This window comes from Dendrobates tinctorius, unplaced genomic scaffold (genome assembly GCF_039654945.1).
Source record: "Dendrobates tinctorius isolate UK_male_01 unplaced genomic scaffold, ASM3965494v1 ptg000026l, whole genome shotgun sequence".
Classification (NCBI taxonomy): domain Eukaryota; kingdom Metazoa; phylum Chordata; class Amphibia; order Anura; family Dendrobatidae; genus Dendrobates; species Dendrobates tinctorius.
The window spans coordinates 12,597,023-12,616,664 of NW_027361694.1; the positions used below are offsets into that span (position 1 = coordinate 12,597,023).

The window sequence follows — 19,642 nt, forward strand, 5'->3', positions numbered from 1 at the left end:
TATGGTTGTGGCCAAAAAGTTCAATTTTAGTCTCATCTGTGCTGTTTTGCGCAATGCAGGCAAGAAACTTTGTGGCATTTGCATAGTAATGGCTTTCTTCTGGCGACTCGACCACACAGCCCATTTTTCTTCAAGTGCCTCCTTATTGTGCATCTTGAAACAGCCACACCACTAGTTTTCACAGAGTCCAGTATTTCAGCTGATGTTATTTGTGGGCTTTTCTTTGCATCCCAAACAATTTTCCTGGCAGTTGTGGGCAAAATTTTTGTTGGTCTACCTGTTTTTACAAAGCCCCTGATTTTCCATTTTTTAATCACAGTTTGAATGCTGCTGACTGGCATGATCAATTCCTTGGATATCTTTTTGTATCCCTTTCCTGTTTTATATAGTTCAACTACCTTTACTCGTAGATCTGTTGACAATTCTTTTGCTTTCCCCATGCCTCACAATCCAGAAACATCAGTGGCTGGAGGAAAGATTAAAGAGTCTGTCTGGATCCCAGAAACTCACTCAGCTTTTATGCACACACGCTGATTACAAGCAAATTGGTCACAGGTGAGGATGTTACCTTTAGCAGCCATTCAAACCCATTTGCGTCAACTTTGTGCATGTTATCAGGTCAAAATCACCAGAGTTTGTAAACTTTTGATCAGGTTCATTTGGATGTTTTGGGTTGTCATTATGTTTTAAAAAGAGAAAACACAGTAGTTTGACAATAAATGGCTTCACCCAACCACTAACCATGAGTGGAGAAAAAGTTTTGGTGTTATTCAAATTCTCTGAAAAAGGCCAAGAAAGGAAAAATTCTGCCAGGGTATGTAAACTTTTGAGCACAACTGTACATTGCAAAATACAATGCAACGTAAAGTTTATAAATATATCTTATAAGTATAGTAAAATAGCAGTTATATAAAAATAATACAAACACTACAGGTTTGTACATATCTAAGGGTACCGTTAAACTTAGCGATGCACCAGCAATCCCGACAACGATGCCGATGCATCGCTAAGTGGTCACTAGTGAGCTGCCACACAGGCAGATCTCACCAGCGACATCGCTGGGGTCGGGGGTCGCTACTTACCTGTCAGACGCGGCGATCCTGACGTCCTCCCGCCCGCGTCCACGCGTTGCTCGTCGGCGCAACAGGAAGCCCAGCAGGAAGCACCCAACGAGAAATGATCCAGGACCTTCTCGCGTGATCAGCGATAATCAGCGGGGGAGCCGGTCGGAGGTAAGTATCACATGTAGCGATATCGCTAGCAATATCGCTGCTATGTCACAAAATCGGTGACTTTACAGCGATATTGCTAGCGATATCGCAGTGTGTAATGGGGGCTTAAGCGTCTGCAGGGAACTGCTGAATCTGTGTGATTGTTACTGGGCAAGAGTGTCCACTGATAATGGAAATAGCCTTTTCTGAGTGAAAGAAGAAAAGAACATTAGTGCCACCTATCTGAAGTAGCAACCCTAAAAGTTAATATTGACCCTTTAATGAGTCTTGCCACATGACTTAGGGTAAGAAGCTAACCAGAAACTACATATGCAGATGTGTTTTGCAGGAGAGTGCTAGCAGGAATGCTGGTTTGGCTGGGAGAAAGGCCTCTGGCAGACCGTGTAAGGGGTAGCACTTCTATGTGGAGACAAACAATGGACAATTTAAAAGATCGTTATGAGAGGAAATCACATGAACATACATTTTATTTATTAAATTTACAGTATATTGCCTCCCATGGCTTTATCCAAGAGGTTATTTCTTTGGCGACCACAGCATCAGCAGTCAGATAGATGAACCGTGCAGAGTGCGTGTACCCTGGTGCTGTGCTTGTTATTAGAATAAAAACTCAACAGTCCAGAATTACATTATGAAATTCCACACATCTGCTGTCTTTATGGCTGATTTGTGTTAGCAGAAACATGGATTGATTAGATTACCTGCTTGAGCTTTTTCAAATCTTCATCAAGCTCCAGATTGTCCAAGATAACTGCCACAAACAAGCTGAGCAAAATCTGAAACAATAACAAACAAGCTTCATTATCATTAGACACAGTAGCAGGTAATAGCTTTCAACTTGCATGTAACATTATTCATTTACATTACTTTTGCAATTAAATGAAATCTGTGAAAAGATTTTTGCTATTTAATCTGAGCACAGAAAAAAACAGGGGCAGAGATCCTCAATCAGCAGTGTGCTTTAGTTTCAATACAATCAGTGTTTTATTAGCAGGAGATTATCACTGCCGGAATAGGTGTCACGTGCTACACATTCCAGGTAATTTGTGTAACCTTGCCCCCATTACTGAAGGGCAACCTGATTATGTACAGTGCACACAGGAAGCTGCCAATCAGTGGTGTGGGCGAGGATATACATAGGTCAGCATTTTAATCATTATTACATCTACAACAGAGAAAACCAGGATTTTACCAAAATTATACGAAGCAGTCCAGTAAGTCACATAGCTGGAATTAAGTTTTCAGCACCTACATTATGCCACTCTCACACTACAAAACATAAACCTGCTGACAGATTTTAAAACACACATATAGACAAATGATCTCCTGCCCACAAATAGCAAACAATTAAAAGTATATAGTAATGTGTTCATCACCAAACATCATTAGTCATATCTTCTATCTCCTTTAGAAAAGCTGAAATTTATTCAGACCAGTGGTTGATCATGCACACTGCCTCTCCATTAACTCTTCATGGGACTGTAAGGAGGTCAAGGGCCTTGCCCTGTGAATAGTAACATTACTGTGTGTTATGTGTGTGTTGTATGTATGTTGTGTGTGTGTGTGTGTGTTTCCGTCCACACATTACTTAGTAAGTTAGTTGTAGTATTAGAAAAGGGCCACTAGATGGGGGCACTGAGCTCAACTAGTGAGAAGACTGTTAGGAGGGGGCCTGAGAGGAGTGGCTAGTTAGAGACAAAAAGGAGATGTTTTACCCTTATGAGTCAGTTGAGCCGGGGGTAGCTACACTGGAGGAGTGAAGAGCAGCATATGCCTACAGCAGCAGCCAGTACATCGTGGTACTGGAAGTCCTGCAGTTAGAGACTGTGAATTGCAGGACTAGGGAGACTGAAGAAGGAGTCTCAGTGGTCAAGTCAGCTAGCAAGGAAGAGTTGAAGTGACAACCCAAGCCAGTCTATTAATTCCAGCCCGTGACTGGAGTAGTGCAAGCAGGAGAGATGCATGGGACAGTCTCCAGTGGAAGTAGCATCACAGTGAATACTGGAACGACCACAGAAGCTACCCCCATTGTATTACAGGACCACAAGAGGTCCTCAGAGCCCCGGTTCTCAGAATCGATGGAGGTCCCTGCGGTATCCTTTATCCTTAGGATAAACTTAAGAATGCCCCTTTCTTCTTCTTTATTTTTTTTTAAATAGCGCTAACATCAAACCAGTCTAAATTCCCTATCAGTATGTCTTTGGAGTGTGGGAGGAAACCGGAGTACCCGGAGGAAACCCACGCAAACATGGGGAGAGCATACACACTACTTGCAGATGTTGTCCTTGGTGGGATTTGAACCCAGGACCCCAGCGCTGCAAGGCCACCGTGCTGCCCCTTTAAGTATTTGTGTAAAAAAAGAAAGATCTGACATATTGTTGTCTTCAATTGTACTATATCGGATATGAATGGGAGCTGCTCATACAGAGTGACTTTAAATTCTAGCCCATTAAGTGGGTTTGAGCAGATAACCTCCCTTCTCTGATACCCATAAAAGAGGGCATGAGACCATTCCTGTAAACACTGAACCAACCTCTAACTACGAGTCATGTTGAAATCAAACAGCCAGCCATGAAGGAAAAAAAGCCAAGAAGATCAAACCACAGGCTTTTACGCGATTAGTTACATGTGCAAAGGTGACCTTCCACTTTTCTGGCAATTATACTGAAATGCCTATGAACGCTGGTGAAATATAGAGTTCCTGAAAATGTGGGGACAATATAATGTGATTGCTAGATTTAAAGAAGTAAATAAATGTGAATTAAAAGTGAGATACACTGTGTCATCCTAGAACTGTATTCTAAAAGCAGGTAAAATCTTGGCTCATGAAATGCTTATTTTAATATTAAATCGGCAAACTTTTAAAAAATTTTCATTTTTACGCATCCATTCTCACATGGATTTTTGAAGTACATCAGGCTCATCATGACAAGTAGTTCTATTTTATAATGTATGCAGTTTCAATTCTGAAATTTAGCAACAGATCCACTTTAAGACTAACAAAGGTTTGTTAACTGCTATAGATTTTCAGTGCACTTTCCTTTTGTAGAAAAAATGCCATGGAGTAGTTCCGCGCTGCTGAAATTATTTAGACGTAGATAGATCCAGGCAGGATTTGGTGGAAGACTAGTGGTTTATTCGACACGTTTCGAATTTAACCCCTTCACCCCCAAGGGTGGTTTGCACGTTCATGACCAGGCCAATTTTTACAATTCTGACCACTGTCCCTTTATGAGGTTATAACTCTGGAACGCTTCAACGGATCTAGGCGATTCTGAGATTGTTTTCTCGTGACATATTGTACTTCACTTTAGTGGTAAAAATTTTTCGCTATAACTTGCGTTTATTTATGAAAAAAACAGAAATATGGCAAAAATTTTGAAAATTTTGCAATTTTCAAACTTTTAATTTGTATGCCCTTAAAACAGAGAAATATGTGACACAAAATAGTTACTAAATAACATTTCCCACATGTCTACTTTACATCAGCACAATTTGGGAAACAACATTTTTTTTTGTTAGGAAGTTATAAGGGTTAAAATTTGACAAGCGATTTCTAATTTTTACAACAAAACTTACAAAACCATTTTTTTTAGGGACCACCTCACATTTGAAGTCACTTTGAGGGGTCTATATGGCAGAAAATACCCAAAAGTGACACCATTCTAAAAACTGCACCCCTGAAGCTACTCAAAACTACATTCAAGAAGATTATTAACCCTTCAGGTGCTTCACAGGAGCAGAAGCAACGTGGAAGGAAAAAATGAACATTTAACTTTTTAGTCACAAAAATATTTTAGCAACAATTTTTTTATTTTCCCAAGGGTAACAGGAGAAATTGGACCCCAAAAGTTGTTGTCAAATTTGTCCTGAGTACGCTGATACACAATATATGGGGGGGAACCACTGTTTGGGCACAAGGCAGGGCTCAGAAGGGAAGGAGCCCTGTTTGACTTTTTCAACCTAAAATTGGCTGGAATTGAGATCGGACGCCATGTCGCGTTTGATGAGTGTCTGATGTGCCTAAACAGTGGAAACCCCCCACAAGTGACCCCATTTTGGAAACTAGACCCCCTAAGGAACTTATCTAGATGTGTGGTGACCACTTTGAACCCCCAAGGGCTTCACAGAAGTTTATAACACCCGGGCGTGAAAATAAAAAATCATATTTTTTCCACAAACATGATCATTTAGTCCCCAATATTTTGTTTTCCCAAGGGTAACAGGAGAAATTGGACCCCAAAGGTTGTTGTCAAATTTGTCCTGAGTACGCTGATACCCAATATGTGGTGGGGAACCACTGTTTGGGCACATGGCAGGGCTCAGAAGGGAAGGAGCCCCGTTTGACTTTTTCAACCTAAAATTGGCTGGAATTGAGATCGGACGCCATGTCGCGTTTGACGAGCGTCTGATGTGCCTAAACAGTGGAAACCCCCCACAAGTGACCCCATTTTGGAAACTAGACCCCCTAAGGAACTTATCTAGATGTGTGGTGACCACTTTGAACCCCCAAGGGCTTCACAGAAGTTTATAACACCCGGGTGTGAAAATAAAAAATCATATTTTTTCCACAAACATGATAATTTAGTCCCCAATATTTTGTTTTCCCAAGGGTAACAGGAGAAATTGGACCCCAAAGGTTCTTGTCAAATTTGTCCTGAGTACGCTGATACCCAATATGTGGGGGGAACCACTGTTTGGGCACATGGCAGGGCTCAGAAAGGAAGGAGCCCCGTTTGACTTTTTCAACCTAAAATTGGCTGGAATTGAGATCGGACGCCATGTCGCGTTTGACGAGCGTCTGATGTGCCTAAACAGTGGAAACCCCCCACAAGTGACCCCATTTTGGAAACTAGACCCCCTAAGGAACTTATCTAGATGTGTGGTGACCACTTTGAACCCCCAAGGGCTTCACAGAAGTTTATAACACCCGGGCGTGAAAATAAAAAATCATATTTTTTCCACAAACATGATCATTTAGTCCCCAATATTTTGTTTTCCCAAGGGTAACAGGACAAATTGGACTCCAAAAGTTGTTGTCAAATTTGTCCTGAGTACGCTGATACCCAATATGTGGGGGGGAACCACTGTTTAGGCACATGGCAGGGCTCAGAAGGGAAGGAGCCCCGTTTGACTTTTTCAACCTAAAATTGGCTGGAATTGAGATTGGACGCCATGTCACGTTTGACGAGCGTCTGATGTGCCTAAACAGTGGAAACCCCCCACAAGTGACCCCATTTTGGAAACTAGACCCCCTAAGGAACTTATCTAGATGTGTGGTGACCACTTTGAACCCCCAAGGGCTTCACAGAAGTTTATAACACCCGGGCGTGAAAATAAAAAATCATATTTTTTCCACAAACATGATCATTTAGTCCCCAATATTTTGTTTTCCCAAGGGTAACAGGAGAAATTGGACCCCAAAGGTTGTTGTCAAATTTGTCCTGAGTACGCTGATACCCAATATGTGGGGGGGAACCACTGTTTAGGCACATGGCAGGGCTCAGAAGGGAAGGAGCCCCGTTTGACTTTTTCAACCTAAAATTGGCTGGAATTGAGATCGGACGCCATGTCACGTTTGACGAGCGTCTGATGTGCCTAAACAGTGGAAACCCCCAAGTGACCCCATTTTGGAAACTAGACCCCCTAAGGAACTTATCTAGATGTGTGGTGAGCACTTTGAACCCCCAAGTGTTTCACTAAACATTATAATGCCCAGGCGTGAAAATATAAAATCCTGTTTTGTTCCCACATAAATGATCATTTAGTCCCCAATTTTTAATTTTCCCAAGAGTAACAGGAGAAATTGGACCCCAAAAGTTGTTGTCCAATTTGTCCTGAGTACCCTGATACCCCACATGTGGGAGAAAACTACTGTTTGCGCACACGTCAGGGCTCGAAAGGGAAGTAATGACGTTTTGGAAAGCAGACTTTGATGGAATGGTCTGCGGGCGTCATGTTCCATTTGCAGAGCCCTTAATGTTCCTAAACAGTAGAAACCCCCCATAAGTGACCCCATTTTGGAAACTAGACCCCCTAAGGAACTTATCTAGATGTGTGGTGAGCACTTTGAACCCCCAAGTGTTTCACTAAAGATTATAATGCCCAGGCGTGAAAATATAAAATCCTGTTTTGTTCCCACATAAATGATCATTTAGTCCCCAATTTTTAATTTTCCCAAGAGTAACAGGAGAAATTGGACCCCAAAAGTTGTTGTCCAATTTGTTCTGAGTACCCTGATACCCCACATGTGGGAGAAAACTACTGTTTGGGCACACGTCAGGGCTCGAAAGGGAAGTAATGACGTTTTGGAAAGCAGACTTTGATGGAATGGTCTGCGGGCGTCATGTTCCATTTGCAGAGCCCTTGATGTTCCTAAACAGTAGAAACCCCCCATAAGTGACCCCATTTTGGAAACTAGACCCCCTAAGGAACTTATCTAGATGTGTGGTGAGCACTTTGAACCCCCAAGTGTTTCACTAAAGATTATAATGCCCAGGCATGAAAATATAAAATCCTGTTTTGTTCCCACATAAATGATCATTTAGTCCCCAATTTTTAATTTTCCCAAGAGTAACAGGAGAAATTGGACCCCAAAAGTTGTTGTCCAATTTGTCCTGAGTACCCTGATACCCCACATGTGGGAGAAAACTACTGTTTGGGCACACGTCAGGGCTCGAAAGGGAAGTAATGACGTTTTGGAAAGCAGACTTTGATGGAATGGTCTGCGGGCGTCATGTTCCATTTGCAGAGCCCTTGATGTTCCTAAACAGTAGAAACCCCCCATAAGTGACCCCATTTTGGAAACTAGACCCCCTAAGGAACTTATCTAGATGTGTGGTGAGCACTTTGAACCCCCAAGAGTTTCACTAAACATTATAATGCCCAGGCGTGAAAATATAAAATCCTGTTTTGTTCCCACATAAATGATCATTTAGTCTCCAATTTTTAATTTTCCCAAGAGTAACAGGAGAAATTGGACCCCAAAAGTCGTTGTCCAATTTGTCCTGGGTACTCTGGTACCCCACATGTGGGAAAAAACTGTTTAGGCACACGTTGGAGCTCGAAAGGGAAGTAGTGTTGTTTTGGAATGCAGACTTTGATGGTCTGCTGGCGTCATGTTCCATTTGCAGAGTCCCTGATGTGCCTAAACAGGAAAAAAACCCACATGTGACATCATTTTGGATACTAGACCCCCAATGAACAAATCTAGATGTGCCCCCAACTACACTAATGTAAATTAGTAGTGCATGGAGGTGTGGTACAATTTGAAGCAATCCTTCATGCACAGGCCAGGTTTTTCGGGGCAGGTGTCGCACTGGTAAATGGTGTCCCTGCGTATTCCTTTTTTGTAACACACTCGACATCTTTTTTGCGGCTTACCTTTTCTTGGGGTTGGCGGGACCACCCCCGGAAAATGCTGACCTGGGACAATACGAGCACCTTCAGTTCCTGAAGTACTGGGGCCCGCTCCTTCCTGAGCGCCAAACATCATGGCCTTAACCACTACCTCCTGGAAATGAAGGTACGACGTATCGCTGGGGCATGCACATTGTGACAGCAGGAATGCGTTGAGCATTGCCATTTGGACGATGTGCAAATGGCAATGTACCACACAAATGTACCACACCTTGGCCTTCCTCAATGCATTGTACGGTTGGAGGAGTTGATCGGAGAGATCAACTCCCCCCATTTTTTTGTTGTACCCCACTACACATGTCGGTTTGAGGACCTGTGTAGAGGTACCCCGTACAGTGCAGAGGGTACTGCCATCACCGTGTATGGTGGTCAAGAGATGGACATCTCTCTTGTCCTTGTACTTGACCACCAGCAGGTGGTCGCTACATTGGGCTCTGCTCTCACCTTTTCGGAGCATCTGCCCAAGTGGCGTCTTCGGGAGGCCTCTCTGATTTTTGCGGACAGTACCGCAGGCTGCGGTACGTCGCTCAGAGAGGGATTTGTAGAGTGGGATGCTGGTATAAAAGTTATCAGTGTAGAGGTGATAACCTTTATCCAGCAGTGGGTGCACCAAATCCCACACAATTTTCCCACTCACTCCCAGGAAAGGAGGACACTCAGGGGGTTCAATCCGGGTGTCCTTCCCTTCGTAAACTCTAAACTTGTGGGTGTACCCTGAGGTACTCTCACACAACTTATAGAGTTTGATTCCGTACCTGGCCCTCTTACTGGGCAGGTATTGACGGAATCGCAGCCTTCCCTTGAAGTGAACCAAGGACTCATCCACGCAGATGTCCCTTTGGGGCACGTACACTTCAGCAAACTTTTTGTTGAAGTGTTCGATGACCGGCCGAACTTTGAACAGACGGTCAAAGTTGGGGTCATCTTGTGCGGGACACTCTGCATTATCAGTATAATGCAGAAACTTGTGGATGGCCTCAAAACGCGTCCGGGCCATGACCATTCGGAACACTGGAGTGTTGTATAAAATATCAACACTCCAATATTGCCGAATTTCCGGCTTCTTCAGTATCCCCATATGGAGGACCAGGCCCCAAAACTGCGTCATTTCAACTGCGTCTACAGGAGACCAGTTTGAAAATGTTGAACGCGGGTTTTGCTCCAAAAATTGACGAGCGTACAAATTAGTTTGCTCCACCATGAGGTTAACAAAATCCTCAGAGAAAAAGACTTTGAAAAAGTCAATTTCTGTGAGGCCGGTGGTGTCAAACTTGATTCCTGATTCTGCCACAAAATCAGGAATCAGTGGCTCGTAATTTTCGGGGGGCGAGGTCCATACGGGGAGCACTGGGTCAGCTGCGGGCATGGTGGGCGCTGCCTCATCTTCTGTCCTGGAGCGTCTGCGTGGCGGTTCCGCAGGACCCGAGGAGGAAGATGAGGAGGGGGAAGAGGAAGAAGAAGAGGATGAAGAATCCGAAAAATAAAGAAAAGTCGGATCGTCATCCAAATCGCTATCAGTTTCGGAGGCAAGTAAAGCATATGCCTCCTCCACTGAATAGTGCTGTTGGGATGAATTTGATGACATTTTTGTGTAAATATGGTGCTTGGGTGTACACTTTATTGAAAACTGTATGTGTACGTGAGGGGGGGGAGTGATTGGTGTAAACTTTCTGTAAAGTAAAAGCTGTGGAAAAAAGTCTAAAACAGCAGGCCCTAGCAGATAAGTGTCACTTATCAAAACTAGGCTGCTGGATGTGCGCACGGGGTGGCGCAAGGGGGGGTGGAAAAAAAAAAAAAAGGAAAACGGCAAACTCTGATAAGTGAACTGTGTCACTTATCCAAGTTTCGCAGCTGCGGGATGTGTGTACGGAGGGGCTAAGGAAAAAAAAGCGAGCTCAAGTGTTGATCGGTGAACTGCGTCACCAATCAACGCTCGGCGGCTGCGCACGGAGGTGGCGCAAAAGTGGGGTGGAGGGGGGTAAAAATAGGGGGAAGGGGGATGGGGGATTGGGGTGGATGAAGAGAGATTGGGCAGGGATCAACAGTTAGGGTTGTAGTTAGGTGGCACAAAGGGGGGTGAAAAAAATGAAAAACGGCAGGCACAAGCTTGGATAAGTGACGTGTGCCAATCCGGGTGCTTTTTGCCGGTGCCTGGCGTTGCCAGGCACCGGCTCTAGGATCGAGTACATCGGTACTCGATCCCAGCCTAGGACATCATTGTTTCAGCCAAGCTGATTGGCTGAAACAATGAGAAACGCTGCGATTGGCTGTTCAGAATTGAACAGCCAATCACAGCGCTCTGGATGCCGGGGGGGCGGGATCGCAGCCCGGGATGCCGACACCATCTTTTCTAAGGTGAGATGGCGTCGCAATTTTAATGCGGTCACCGCGACTTTAGTCGCGGTATCGCATTAAAGGGCCCGACGTACTATCCAGTCCACGGTCATACGGGCCCGGGTACCATGGATGGGATAGTACGTCGGATGTCAGGAAGGGGTTAAAATTACTTCTTCATCAGGAATAACCACATGTATATAGGGAAGGCAGGGAAAGTACTTAAATAGGTTTGTCTTTTGAATATAGGCGCCAAATGTACCACATGACAAGAATGTCAGAGTTCAATAAGGCATCACATGATATATATAAATTGAAAACAACAGGGAGAATTTAACGGTAATTGTGAAAATTAACAATAGTTTTAAGTATTAACACTTATCTGGTTTACAGTTGAAATTACTAGTGAAAATAATAAATGGAAAAGAAGAAGAAAGAAAACAAGAAAAAGAATGTTGTGATAATCCAGAGATGGGGTTAAGAACCTGTGTGGGAAGGGTGAAAAAAGATTACTATTTCTGTGGTGCTGTTTTGTCTGCTGGGGAGTACTCATTAATATGAATAAAGGGCCATTTGTTGTCTGTCTGCTTAATTTTAATTATTTATATTGTACATACTAATTTTTCTTTAGGACAAGTTCCAGAGGTCAAAAAGAAAAAAAAAGGATTTTTATTTATAATTTTTCTAGTGATAAAATTGCTGACTTAATAATATAAATATATTATATTGAATTAAATATTCTATTAACCCCTTTACCCCCAAGGGTGGTTTGCATGTTAATGACAGGCCAATTTTTACAATTCTGACCACGGTCACTTTATGAGGTAATAACTCTGAAATGCTTCCATGGATCCCGGTGATTCTGACAATGTTTTCTCGTGACATATTGTACTTCATGATAGTGGTAAAATTTCTTTGATATGACTTGCGTTTATTTATGAAAAAATGGAAATTTGGGGAAAATTTTGATAATTTCACAATTTTCCAACTTTGAATTTTCATGCCCTTAAAACAGAGAAATACATCACACAAAATGGTAAATAAATAACATTTCCCACATGTCTACTTTACATCAGCATAATTTTGGAAACAAAATTATTTTTTTTAGGAAGTTATTAGGGTTAAAAGTTGACCAGCGATTTCTCATTTTTACAACACCATTATTTTTTTAGGGACATCACATTTGAAGCCACTTTGAGGGATCTATATGATAGAAAATACCCAACAGTGACACCATTATAAAAACTGCACCCATGAAGGTGCTCAAAACCACATTCAAGAAGTTTATTAACCCTTCAGGTGCCTCACAGGAATTTTTGGAATGATTAAAACAAATATGAACATTTAACTTTTTTCACAAAAAAAAATTCAGATCCAATTTATTTTATTTTATTAAGGGTAACAGGAGAAATTGGACCCCAAAACTTGTTGTACATATTGTCCTGAGTATGCTGATACCCCATATATGCAGGTAAACACCTGTTTGGACTCATGGCAGAGCTTGGAAGGGAAAGAGCGCCGTTTGACTTTTCAATGCAAAATTGGCTAGAATTGAGATTGGACGCCATGTTGCATTTGGAGAGCCCCTGATGTGCCTAAATAGTGGAAACTTATCTAGATGTGTGGTGAGCACTTTGAACCCCCAAGTGCTTCACAGAAGTTTATAATTTAGAGCTGTAAAAATAAAAAAATCTTATTTTTTCACAAAAATGATCTTTTCACCCCCAATATTTTATTCTTCCAAGTGTAGGAGGAAAAATTGGACCACAGAAGTTGTTGTGCAATTTGTCCTGAGTATGCTGATATCCCATATGTGGGGGTAAACCACTGTTTAGGCGCATGGCAGAGCTCGGAAGAGAAGGAGCACCATTTGACTTTTTCAATGCAGAATTGGCTGGAATTGAGATCAGACGCATGTTGCGTTTGGAGAGCCCCTGATGTGCCTAAACATTGGAAACCCCCCAATTCTAACTCCAACCCTAAAACCAACACAACCCTAATCCCAACCCTAACCATAGCCATAACCACAAGCCTAACCCTAATCCCCAACCCTAACTTTAGCCCCAACCCTAACTTTAGCCCCAACTCTAACTTTAGCCCCAACCCTATCCCTAACTATAGCCCTTAGCTTAAACCTAATGGGAAAATGGAAATAGATACACTTTTTTTATTTCTCCCTAACTAAGCAGGTGATAATGGGGGGTTTGATTTACTATATACAGCGGGTTTTTATAACGGGTTTTTATGTTTGGCAACTGTCACACAGTTATTGCAAAAAATATTTTTTGCATCACCACATTTTGAGAGCTATAGTTTTTCCATATTTTGGCCTATAGAGTCATCTGAGGTCTTGTTTTATGCGGGACGAGTTGACGTTTTATTTTATTTCGGTCACATGACATTTTTTTATCGCTTTTCAGTCCGATTTTTGAGATGCAGAATGAACAAAAACCAGCAATTCATGAATTTATTTTGGGGGTCGTTTATACCGTTCCGCGTGTGGTAAAATTGATAAAGCAGTTTTATTCGGGTCAGTACGATGACAGCGATACCTTAATTATATAATTTTTTTATGTTTTGGTGCTTTTATACAATAAAAACTTTTATAGAAAAAAATAATTATATTTGAATCGCTTTATCCTGAGAGCTATAACTTTTTTATTTTTCCGGTGATGGAGCTATATGGCAGCTTGTATTTTGCGGGACAAGATGACGTTTTCAGCAGTACCACGTTTAATTATTTCTATCTTTTTGATCACGTGTTATTCCACTTTTTGTTCGGCGGCATGATGATAAAGAATTATTTTTTTGCCTTGCTTTTTTTAATGGTGTTTTAAAGGGGTTAACTAGTGGGACAGTTTTATAGGCTGGGTTGCTACGGACGCGGCAATACCAAATATGTGTACTTTTATTGTTTAGATTTTTTTATTCAAATATTGACTCAATGATAGCATAAATATTGATTTTTCTATTATTTTTTAAAATATTTTTTACAATTATTTTAAGTTTTTTTCAATTTCATTCTTACTGTTACACTGTGTCCCACTATGGAAAACTCATTTTGTGCAGGCTGATCGCTTATATGGCATGCAGATCTGCATGCCATATTAGCTGTCAGTGCTGAACTCTGTGCACACTGATTTCAGAGACTTCCTGACATGCACTGCGCATGATAGGAAGTCTCTGAGCTCTGGTAACCCGAATGTCATCATGACGACATCGGGTTACCATGGGAGCGATCGGGATCCCGCACCATGCCGCAGGATCTCTGTTCTAAAGGCAGAGGGGCTGTCACTGCTGACAACCCCTCTACCTGCTCCCGGAATGCTGCGATCATGTTTGATCGCAGTGTTCTGAGGGTTAAAGTGCCGGGAGCGGTCCGTGATTGCTCCTGGCACTTAGTACCGAGTGTCAGCTGTGAGAATCAGCTGACACCTGGCCGCAATCAGCTGCGCTCCCCCGTGAGCGCGGCTGATCGGTATGACATACTATCCTGTCCATGGTCATACAGGCCCGAGTCACCTGGATGGGATAGTACTTCATATGTCAGATAGGGGTTAAAATATCTATTTAATCCTAAATGAATATAATAAATGAATGAATTTATTAGGATTAAATAAATATTTTAATATTCAAAAGGTCCAAGAGGATTCTGACTTCGACCGGGTGCCCAAAGTCCTTGAATGTACTCATTGATGGGGAAACCCATGGACTAATAGTGTGGTTTTTTTATGCAAAGAGATGCTAAAAAGACCTTCTCCCCATACCTATACAACAAGAGGAGGAGATTGCAAGTGTGCTATCCCACCTCCAACATGGCAATGGAGGTTTCAGAAGTGAATCCGGTGCATACTGGCATTCATTCTGATAGGAATTCCCTATTCAAAGATGACAATCGTGATGCTGATGCACAGATGGCTCTGTTGTGACTCTGATGTACCGAGAATGTGTTTACCCATTGGTGATACACACATTCCACATTGGACATGCCCAGGAGTGAGTATAGGATATGAAGAACAACATGGCAACACTCTTAATTTTCCTGATTTTAATTATTGTTGGGTGAGTCGTTCTAACAAACTGGAATCTACACCTGAACACAGTTGTAATAATTTGAGGCACAAGGCACTTTATTTTTATATGAACATGCATTACTGTAATTGATTTTGTTTATATGTATACTTACACTGTAATACTTTTCGAAATAATGCATTGTATATGTATATACTGTGCTTTATGACTTTATGTTAATGAACTTAATAAGATGTAATTGCACAAATCACCGTTGTAATTACAGGTGCTTCTCACAAAATTAGAATAACATCAAAAATTGAATTTATTTCAGTTCTACAATACAAAAAGTGAAACTCATATACAGTATTAAATAATCATTACAAACAGACTGATCTATTTCAAGTGTTTATTTCTGTTAACGTTGAGGATTATGGCTTACAGCAAATGAAAACCCAAAAGTTGTTATCTCAGTAAAATAGAATAATTAACAAAAAACACCTGCAAAGGCTTCCTAAGCATTTAAAAAGGTCCCTAAGGCTAGTTTCACACTTGCTTTTTTTTGCAGCGCGTTTTTCCCGCAAAAAAACGCATTAAAAAAACGCATACAAATGCATACAAACGCTGCGTTTTTTTCAAGCATTTTTATGCGCATGCAGGAAAAAAACGCAGCGTTTTTGCGCATTTGTATGCGTTTTTTGTGCGTTTGCGTTTTTTTACAGATTTTGGAAAAACCCCACAAAATTGAAAAAACAACCATTCAACAACACACAAGACCAATGGGACTTCATTGTGGGTGTGGTATGTTAATATATAGACCCTGTCTGCAGTATTCTTCACATTTGCTTGATTCTTCTCGTGACCATGGATCTGCGCTGGAAGAGTTTTCACTTCAACTTGGATTTGGACATCGCGATGGCTCAGGCGTATGCAGTTGCTTGCCATGAACAAAGGAAGAGAGAGAGGCAGCGAAGACGGCGGCGTATGTGGATACATCCGATTGTTGAACTCCGGGAGAGCCGTGGGGCATACCACACCCTCTACAGCGAGCTACAGGCAAACCCGGAGAAATTTACAGATTATATCAGGATGTCCCACGAAAGTTTCATGGATTTGCTTGCTCGTGTCCAACAATCCATCCGGAGACAGGACACACAGCTCCGTCGTGCGATTCCTCCTGAGGAACGGCTACTGGTGACATTACGGTATGTTTTAAAAACCAAGGGGTGCGGTCTGATGTTTTTTTTTTTAATTTAGTATTCAAAACCGTGGGTAATTAGTTTTCGTGAATGTACTAATATTTTATTTTATAGTTTTTTAAAATAATATACATAAATATTAATTTTACTTCTTTGTCTGTTCACAGATTCCTGGCGACTGGAGAAACCCTATCTTCACTACACTTCCAGTACCGTATTGGAATCTCTACCTTGTCTGGAATTGTTGCTAACACCTGCCGGGCTCTCTGGAATGTTCTTTGCCCAGAATTTATGCCCCTGCCCACCGCTGAAAAGTGGATGGAAATTGCTGACAAATTCTGGACAGTATGCAATTTTCCCAACTGTTTGGGAGCTGTTGATGGTAAACACATACGGATCATCAAACCCCAAAGAACGGGATCTGAGTACTATAATTACAAAAAGTACTTTTCAATAGTACTCATTGCGATTGCGGATGCCGGATGTATGTTTGTAGCAGTGGACATTGGAGCATTTGGCCATGGTAATGACTCACAGGCTTTTAAAAACTCAGACATGGGCCGGAGGTTGTATGGCAACCAATTTAATTTCCCTATGCCACGGCCTCTTCCTCACACCGAAGCTCCGCCACTGCCCTTTGTAATGGTTGGCGATGAGGCTTTTCAAATGTGCGGAAACTTACTGAAACCCTACTCCAGCCGGGACTTGGACCACACCAAAAAAATATTTAATTACAGGCTGACCAGGGCCAGAAGAACTGTCGAGTGTGCTTTTGGGATTCTTGTTTCCAGATGGCGAATTCTGGGCACGGCCATTAATCTTAAACTTGAAACCGTCGATGAGGTGGTGAAGGCCTGTGTGGTTCTACATAACTTTGTGATGGCTAAAGAGCACCCGACCTTTGAACTGGACGATGATGCTCCTAACCCATTGCCTGAATTCACTCAGCACACTCTCAGGTCATCCGTTGAAGTTGGCCAAATGAGGGACCAATTTGCGGCCTACTTTATTTCTGATGTAGGACGGGTGCACTGGCAAGATGAAATGGTGTAATGTTTTTGTTTGTTTATGGTAATAAAAAACCTTATTTGATACCATTACTGAGTGCACTATATTTTTTAAACTCCAATTTAATAAAAAACTTCCCATGTATAACTGAATTTTTTGATGTTCACACACCTGGGCAAGTAAATACACATATGAGTTAAAATGCAGCATTGCTAGTCTGCGTGAAATATATTGGAACGAGCAAAGCTGCAGGCCATGAATCAGGAAACCATTTTTTTTCAAGAGAAAATTGTGCAACTAGTTGAAAACAAAGTATGTGATTTTCTCAAAACACAACCCTCAAAACCCAACCCCAATGAAAGTCCATGGGGAATACAAGTCAGCATTGAGTGGATGAATGTAATCTGCTCCATTCCAACTTACAAGTTATTACACTAGGCCTTGGAATGACTATACTAGGCCGTGGTATTTCAAATATGAGTATAGTATGCCTTGGGCCTACTAGTATAGTCATATGTGAAATACCACGGCCTAGTATAGTCATAACAAGGCATACTCAATTTTTGCCAACTAGGATCTTGTTTCACGAAAAACAAACGGGTGAAACTTGAAACCAACAGTTTGCTTTTCATGAAACCAGATTCTAGTTGGTAAAAATAGAGTTATTACACTAGGCCTTGTAATGACTACACTAGGCCGTGGTATTTCAAATATGAGTATAGTAGGCCTTGGGGCTAGTAGTATAGTAATATGTGAAATACCACGGCCTAGTATAGTCATACCAAGGCCTACTGTAATAACTCGATTTTTAACAACTAGCATCTTGTTTCACAAAAAACAAACTGGTGAAACTAGAAAGAAACTTATTTTTAAGACAAGTTTCAACAGTTTGTTTTTCATGAAACCAGATTCTATTTGGTAAAACTAGAGTTATTACACTAGGCCTTGGAATGACTATACTAGGCCGTGGTATTTCAAATATGAGTATAGTAGGCCTTGGGCCTACTAGTATAGTCATATGTGAAATACCACGGCCTAGTATAGTCATACCAAGGCCTACTGTAATAACTCGATTTTTAACAACTAGCATCTTGTTTCACAAAAAACAAACTGGTGAAACTAGAAAGAAACTTATTTTTAAGACAAGTTTCAACAGTTTGTTTTTCATGAAACCAGATTCTAGTTGGTAAAACTAGAGTTATTACACTAGGCCTTGGAATGACTATACTAGGCCGTGGTATTTCAAATATGAGTATAGTAGGCCTTGGGCCTACTAGTATAGTCATATGTGAAATACCACGGCCTAGTATAGTCATACCAAGGCCTACTGTAATAACTCGATTTTTAACAACTAGCATCTTGTTTCACAAAAAACAAACTGGTGAAACTAGAAAGAAACTTATTTTTAAGACAAGTTTCAACAGTTTGTTTTTCATGAAACCAGATCCAAGTTGGTAAAACTCGAGTTATTACACTAGGCCTTGGTATGACTATACTAGTCCGTGTTATTTCACATATGACTATACTAGGCCTTGGGTTGGTTTTTAACATGTATTTACCCATCAGTGTGTGTGAGCGGCGCAAACAACATTAATGAAACTTAGTAATGGTGAACCACAAATGTAAATTTATTTTTTATCACAAAAATAAACCAAAAAATTATTTTTTCCGGCGTTTGGGGGCAGATGGTTTCAATTTGGGGGTGTGCAGGGAATATGCAACACTTGCTGTTGAAGACGGTGTTTGAGGGGAAGGGGCAACAAAACTTGTGGGGGAAGGTAGTCCAGTTAAGGGAATTAAACTAGGAACACTTGGAGGAGAGGAAATCTGTTCAGGTACATTAGTTGTAATGGCATGTCGCCGTAGGCTTGTGTGCCTGGACCGACTTTGGCCCAATGCCCGCCTTGATAGATTTCGCCTTGAACTAGGGGCAAATATTGAGTGTAGGTCCCCCGTCTGCAGGTGTGGCTGCTGCTGCTGCTGAGGTGGCGGCTGCTGCTGCTGAGGTGGCGGCTGCTGCTGAAGTGGCGGCTGCTGCTGAGGTGGCGGCTGCTGCTGAGGTGGTTGCTGCTGCTGCTGAGGTGGCTGCTGCTGCTGAGGTGGCTGCTGCTGCTGAGGTGGCTGCTGCTGAGGTGGCTGGAGCTGCTGCTGAGGTGGCTGCTGCTGCTGCTCTTCGTTGTCAGTGCTCGTCCTTGCAGGAGGACTGGTGGCGGCAGTGATGGTCCAGGTTTGCAGAGTGGTGGTGGCAGGGCTACTACATGTTGTTGTAGCGGCAGGGCTGTTCCATGTTTGCCTAGTGGTGGCTGAGCTCCACGCATGCATGGGAGTGGCGGTGGTGCTCCAGACAGGAGCAGCGCTTGCCATGGTGGTGTCGGTGAAGTGACCAGCTGCACTCAGACTTGTGGTGGTGTAACGGTGGGTGTCCTGGCTTTGAATAGA

The 19,642-nt window shown here is 42.1% G+C and overlaps 1 protein-coding gene across 4 annotated transcripts in view; it reads right to left on the reverse strand.

The window, feature by feature from the left end:
• NALCN (sodium leak channel, non-selective) overlaps positions 1-19,642 on the reverse strand; it is an 871,910-nt gene that overhangs the window by 262,993 nt on the left and 589,275 nt on the right. For all 4 annotated transcript variants that reach the window (XM_073569511.1, XM_073569510.1, XM_073569508.1 and 1 more), the window contains one exon: positions 1,934-2,008. In XM_073569511.1, coding sequence (XP_073425612.1) covers positions 1,934-2,008 — 75 coding nt within the window. The remainder of the gene's footprint in view (positions 1-1,933; positions 2,009-19,642) is intronic.